Raw genomic sequence first — 7,130 nt, forward strand, 5'->3', positions numbered from 1 at the left:
TTTCTGCTGCTTAAATCGAAAACGAGTCCTCTTTTGAGCTGATGCTGCCCGGACGACGAAAGGGTCATGCAATCTTTTGGCCGAAAATTTTTTATTTTTCGTCAGAGAGGCGCACCCTACTGCCTTAATTGAATAAGGATGAGCTGCATAAAAAAATTCATTAATGGCCGTCGAGCTGGCCCTTTTGAAAGGCAGGGAACGCAGTTTTCTTACGGCGGCAGGCAGCCACGTTAAATTCTCTCCAGCATAGCAAACGAGGGTCGCGTTTGATTTTATTTCAAAAAGGACCGTCCATGTCCGTCCTTTTTTCGGCTAGTATAACCGTTTATTTTTGTGCTTGCCGCTCAATAACACACACTATCGCCAGTGATAGGCTATTTGTGTTGATAAGAAGCGAATAAAGCAGCTGAGCTTTCGCCGTACAACAGCTCGGAAATAATGACTCGGCCGACAATGACATCCGCTTTCCATCCGATCGAGCCGTTGCGATAAAGATTCTTCGCTCCTCTGGAGGGAAAAGAAGCGAAACTCTATTTCCAGCGCGTGTACCTGTGAGCTCATGCTGCGAGCGTGGGCAAAGAAAAGTGAAAAAAGAAAACGCCACGCCACATAAACCTCGTGAGCATACTTGCTCCAGTTTTTCTTCATTTTCGCAAGTGTCCCCGCTGACAGCCAGCGCACAATGGAAAAACCCACTTAAGCTGTTAATTATTTCCACACCGGCTCCGAATTTCATGCACACTCCCACCTCTTCTCTTCTCTCTGCACTCGTAAAAAAAGAAAAAGAAACACCCTTAAAAATGTTGTTTCATTTGTCTCCGCTGCGTGTTGTGCGCCGTAATAATTTTTATTGGGGGCAAAGGCGCGACTACCAAGAGTGATTCGGAAAGTCATAAAAAGGGCCCGGGGCCCTTGCAGCACTCGACGCACGATTCGCTCATGCTCAAGTAACGCAGAGATATAAATTCCGCCGCAGATGCAGAGGTTCACAAACTGCAAGCAAGCGCGCGCGGTTGCTTAATTAGTTTATAACTGAGGGTGAATTCCGAGCAGAACAATAACACACAATGCGGGGGCCACAGGGATAAAAGGATAATGTGGGCCTTTCCGTTGTGAATAATTCAAAATTAGTTGAAGTAGCATCTTTATTATGCAAGTTGAACCGGCTCGTGCTGCTCGAGAGCACTCGCAGACTCATCCAATCTTGTGTGTGCTGTGCTGTGCACCAGCAGCGATAATATGAAATTCAAAACGCTGCTAGATTCGCAATTCAGAGCGTTGCGCGTTCGCTTTTGTCGAGCGTCCGTCGCGCGCATTATTTTATTCATTATGCATCTTGTTATTGTTGCCTCGAGTGGATCCAGATGAGAAAATATAACGAGAGCTTTTTATCCACGCCGACGGGACGGGGCGTAAGTGTGTGTGTGCTCTCTGTAATGAGTTGCGATTCTTGTGAAAATATACTGTGCAATTTTGCCGACTCGTCGTCTGGAAAATTAATTCCGCTCCTAACACACTTTTGCCATTCGTTTTGCGGCCGATGGAGAATAAATTTTTATTTCCGGCGGCCAAACTTTTCCCAGAACTACCGCCCGTTACATAAAAAGCGACGGATCAGCTAGGAAATGGCTCACAAGTCCGAATCACAATATCAAACGGCGGAAAACGCTTTCTCTCCAGGAGGGAAATGGGAATTTATAGGGCGTCGGTATTTGGTGTAATTGGACATTATTTTTGCTACCCTCCACTTTTGAAAGTAGATTGCACCCCTACGCTGGGGGTCTATAATAATGCCCATCAACCCCGACAGATGCTGGCGGGCGCACCTTTCCGGCCGAGCGATGGTGCGGCAAAATGTTGACAGAGGCCAGCACCGATTGGATGCGAATTGCTATTGATTTTTTTACCTCTCAACATAATCAGAATACGCCGACAGGCTAAAAAGCACAAATTCGTCGCACGCGATTATTTATTTTTTCCTAAAAATAACAAGGACGAGATATTATTTAAAATGAGTTGACTATTGATGCCATAACTAGAACAATTTCAATAACCCTTTAATTCTCTCTATCTTTCATGGAGGGAATTTAATTTATGCTAATTGTTTTTATATATGGCTGTAATTGAAACATATATTTTTATGTAATTATACTTAATAAATGTTTGAGTCAAGTCAGAAAACAAGCGCAAGCATAACAATTATTGACACTACTTAATATACCCCGAGGGTTATGAAAGCAATTACACATTTGACTAGTCCAAAAGATGGCAAAAATTTCAATGAATTGGATAATCCAGAAATGTCTAGGTTAAAACTTAAAAAATACATTTTCACCTTTATTTTAACCGCTACAAAATTTCGCTTCTAACGCTGCCATTTAGCTATAAAAGCGTTCATGAGATGCAATTTTTTATTCTATAAGATGTCAACTTGTTTTTCAGTCGGTGGTAACGTTCTCATAAATGCATCGAGTTCGTCCTCTTCGGAGTCCGCAATTGACAGTTCACTAACACTCTTCATAACAGTTTCTGGCGTTTCAGAGTCAAAATAATTGTCTTCTTCATCCCTCTCTTTGGCACACATATCGTCGTACTCTGCATTAGAATCAACGGTGCTGGAATCAAATAGGATTAAAAAATCAAAAGGCTTCAACTGTGTTTAATGTTGTCCAGCAGGACAACTTTGCCTCATACTTTCCCACATCCAAAATCCAAAACCAAAATAGTACAATCATAACAAAACATAATGTCTATTCCCTTTTTATTTTTCCGTCCCATTATTGAAAAATGATTTACCTGTAATCGAAATCTTTATCATTTCCTTGCAGGAAACTATTGTACATGAAGGTTACAAATTCCTGCCTCAAAAGAGCCTTCTCGTCATCTTCAACGTGTATTCCTTCTTCCTGATCATCCTCCATCTCCTCCTCCTCACTGTCCTCTTCTGTCTCCTCTGTGACTGCATCCTCATTCTCTTGCTGCCTCTGATGGAGTTTGGCCTCCTCCTCTTTGTCGAATCTCGCCATAAGAAAAGTAGCTAGCCTGAAAATCAGATATAGAATTAATATCAGGAAATGCAAAAATAATCTATTGATTATGTACACGAAAATATTATCATTTTTATTAAAATTCTAATTTGTTACACTATGGGAAAAATATTCAAAAATAAACACAAAATAGCTGCCTTTAAAGTAGAGCGTATTCAACAAAGGTTTTTCTGTTCCGGGAAAACAATGTCCTGTCCTGTTCCTGTTCCAAAATTGGATTTTCCGGTCCTGTCCTGTTCCGTCAGCAACATTCATGTTTTTTCCTGTTTCTTCTTCTTCTTCTTCTTAAATTTAATTCCACATAACAAAATTATCTTTTATTAATTTTTATACCTTTTTATGCCTGTTTTTTCTTTTAAGTATTTGAAATTTCAATTTCGACTAATTTTACAGTTTTTGAATTGTGTCTGTTGATAAATAATTCCTATTTCATCATATTCTCCTTTATGAACTAAACGGGAAAATGGTATGCACCCGCACAGAATTTAGTATCCATCAAAGTATTTCGAAAAATGCTTAAAGTGAAAAAAAGCAGAAAACACCCGAAAAAATGATATGTTTTATACATTTGATTGTTTCGGTACAATGCTTGTTTGTTCGAACACCACTGACTATTATTAAAGAGTTGTGCTTTTCAAATTAAATTTTTGAGCAACATTTTAAACGCCGTGGATAATTTTTAGGCTAAATGTTTTATTTACATGAAAAGAAAGTAAACGTTGTAAAGCAGTATCAAAATGAGACCAAGAATGGACTTTTTTATGCACAATTCCTGTCTTGTCCTGTTCCTGAAAAATATTTTCCTCTCCTGCCGGAATTCCAGGAAAAAGCAGGAATTCTTGTTTCCTCTTTCCATTTCCTGTCTTGGATTACGCTCTACTTTAAAGGCATTTAACGTAATAGATTTCAATCTAATATATATATATACGAATATAATCTAATATATATATATATATATATATATATATATATATATATATATGCACAGCGTGAGAAAATGTACTTTAATTCAACTCACGTCATATTATGGAAATTGGCTCTGTCCCTCTCCAAGCTTTCCTCCTCCGTCATATTTTGCCCCACAAGCTGGTCGTAGAGCAGAGGATTCCTACTTTTCATCTCGGTGTCACTGAAGTATGTGCTTTCCTTGACCAATTTTTTTAGCGCCGCAAACCTTCTGTTTTTCACCAAGAGGTTCTTTTTGTCCGCCAACCTCTTCTTGATTTGCTCGAGGTGAAACTGAACAGAGTAATTGCATTTCCAACTCTCAAAATACGTCAGGTGCTCGTCTTTCAGATGGGCGCCGAATCGTTCCAAGAACCGGTCGGGATGTTTTGACAGAATCTCCTCCACGAGGCGCACCCTTTCCGTGAAGTCCATCTCTGGATCGTCTCTCTGCTCGCTCTTCACGATTGCCGGCGAGATGGACACGTGCTGGATGATTTGCGAAAAGAGGCACGCCGACGCTGCGCCGCTGTCCACACACATTTTTCACCCTAGACTGCGTCCGTCAACGCAACACCATCAATTAAGAAAATAGCCAAATCTGCTTGCCTGGTGCCGGCTGTCTTTGTTTACATTTCGTGATGTTTGGATCTGAAACATGTGTGTGGTGGTTAAAACACTTCTGCCCCCACACGGATGATGACGGTACCTTGATTTGGTTTCTAGTCCTCCGTACGCCCCTAGATGCCAGCAGCAAGAAGATTTTGGAGCGACTAGATCCAGTTACAGTTAATCCAGTATCTCATTCATTGCAACATTGCAATTTTGAATGGACCGCTTTTTGATGAAAACACATAATGATTTAGATTTCGTAAAACTGGCTGCATAAATAGTCAAGCAAAACAAAAGATACATAGATCTAACTATCCATATGTATACTTAAAAATTTTCAAATGAACAAAATACAAATAATAAACCTACTTTCTCTTGAGACAAAATATTTTTAAAAAGCATTTTTTATAAATTTGAGCAGACGTTGGAACCATTGATAACTGACTTAAAATAGCTCGCATTTTGTCCCCGCGTCTGCAACAATGTTATTTACCTCTTCTTGGACAATTCACACGTTCATACAAGGAAAAGAATCTCACAGAATATCACAACACAGTGAAAATAATAATTCTAGAAATATGGACCCTACTTATATATGTATAATATTACATAAATTGAAACGTCTCTGCGGAGGCATTCCGTTGAGGGGTGGGGGTCGGTGGGCCTTTTCATCGTGCCGTCCTCTGTTTGGGATGTGATGGAAAATGCTGACATCGGAATGCAATGAAGCGCGCCGTTGGAGCCATCATCCTGCCAAAGCAACTTGGCACAGGTGAAGGTCGTCGTCGCAACCACAAAATCAGCCTCTAATTACATGCAAAACGAGCACTGATCGGCACCTTTTCCTATACCATTGCCATTTGAGTCGTGAGAGAGCAGAAGAGCCGGCGCGCATCGATTAACACGACATGAGAAGTGAATTATTCTGAATTTCCTCCGCACCAAGTGGCCCGCTGCCGATATCATCATCCGGATCTGCTTTTCACGACCCATTACTTCTCTGGGAATATAATCGTAGTCGTATTATTTTTATTTATTTAGGCAGACTGGATTTGGGAAATTTAGAATTTTCTGATCAATTCAATTAATAAGCATTTCTAATTAAAAAGAAATGGTGAGTTTTTTTAACTTTTTTTCCAGAAAATTTTACAACTCACTTTACACAATCAGGTATAGCTGCACTGAATTTCAAATGGAAACATCATGGTCATCGTAATTCGCATTAAGTGGCAAATGTTCCAAAATAAAGAGGTCAATTCCCTTTCTAATTGTAACTGACCGGTAATTGGCAAGCATCAACGGATTAGAATGGAGAACTTGGCAGGTCGATAGTGCATGTCTAGGCAGAGGGTCAGTCTAAAGAATTTTAATTTTTTTAAATCCAAAACGACCTGTTATCGAGCTCATATGATGATCTATTGATTGTATAAATAATTATTAATGAGTATAATGGGGTTGGAATCGATTATCCATCTCAGGAGATTTCTGAGGGTAGATATTTTGGGCTGCATTAAAATTTGGCAAAAATTAGCGTTCCTGTTGTTATTTTCCAGGTTTTTCCTCAACATAAGAACGAATCTAAGCCTCAGATTCTGAGGTCAATTTTCATATTTCTTAGCGCATTTAAAATTCAGTATTTTTTTATATATTACAAGCATGGGAGAAAGCGGTGCAACTCAATATTGCTTAAAATTTTAACTATTATGCCACTTGTTTTAATATTATTAGGGAAGGGGTGACAGGTCAGGTTTTTTTTGTTAGTAGTAAATTGTTTTTAAATTAAATTATAATAGTATTTGTATTAAAATTTATAATTGAATATTCAATGTAGTATTTATATAATCAATATTTCTTTGATACTTTAAATTATTTGTGTATTCTTTATTTAAATAATAATTATGATATAAATTATCAAGCACAGACCAAACGTGAATAAATTATTATTGTCTACATAAGCACCATCCGTCAAATTCGCAATTATAATATAAGAACAATTATGCAGCGTAGTTCCATATCCATATAATTCAGAATGAATCCAGAAACAATGCTGTGATGTGCACAGTAAAATTATGTTCAATAGAATTGCTTTGACTCGTCTTGTTGAAAAGCTGCTGTTTGAGTGCTTTAATCGAGCGTGTGACTTTGCTTGCGCCCTCCTGACCGCTCCTTTTGACAGAGAGTTTTAATTTTCACACGCGGCTCCGTTTCATTAAGTGCTTATCACGCATGTAAAACACGCTCTTTTTGTGATAAACAGCGCACGAGAGGCTGGGCGCGCTGTTCACTTTTTATTCTCTTTTTCGAGGATGAGTACATTACCATAAATATTTGCTTCCCTGCTGAGCGTTAGAAGACAGATTAAGCCGTGAAGAGCCGTATTTATAAAGAGATACTACACGGCAGAGAGATGCCGACACAGGCCTTTAATGAGACTCAAACTCAAAACTGGTGGGCAACTTTTAACAGATGCCGTTTCCCGACTGTGCCAGCGCGCGAGACTACACACACAAACTCGATAAGTATGCA

General features: G+C 39.1%; 1 protein-coding gene across 1 annotated transcript; it reads right to left on the minus strand.

Annotated features, from left to right (window-relative positions):
• Positions 1–2,193: 2,193 nt before the first annotated feature.
• LOC135948547 (coiled-coil domain-containing protein 97) lies at positions 2,194–4,658 on the minus strand. The gene is made up of 3 exons (XM_065497882.1): positions 4,066–4,658; positions 2,797–3,042; positions 2,194–2,615 (listed from the first exon to the last, which is right to left on the minus strand). The coding sequence occupies exons 1-3, from the start codon at positions 4,533–4,535 to the stop codon at positions 2,417–2,419; spliced, it is 915 nt and encodes a 304-aa protein (XP_065353954.1). The 5' UTR covers positions 4,536–4,658; the 3' UTR covers positions 2,194–2,416.
• Between the last annotated feature and the right edge of the window lie 2,472 nt (positions 4,659–7,130).

The sequence above is a fragment of the Cloeon dipterum genome, chromosome 1 (assembly GCF_949628265.1).
Source record: "Cloeon dipterum chromosome 1, ieCloDipt1.1, whole genome shotgun sequence".
NCBI classification, from domain to species: Eukaryota; Metazoa; Arthropoda; class Insecta; order Ephemeroptera; family Baetidae; genus Cloeon; species Cloeon dipterum.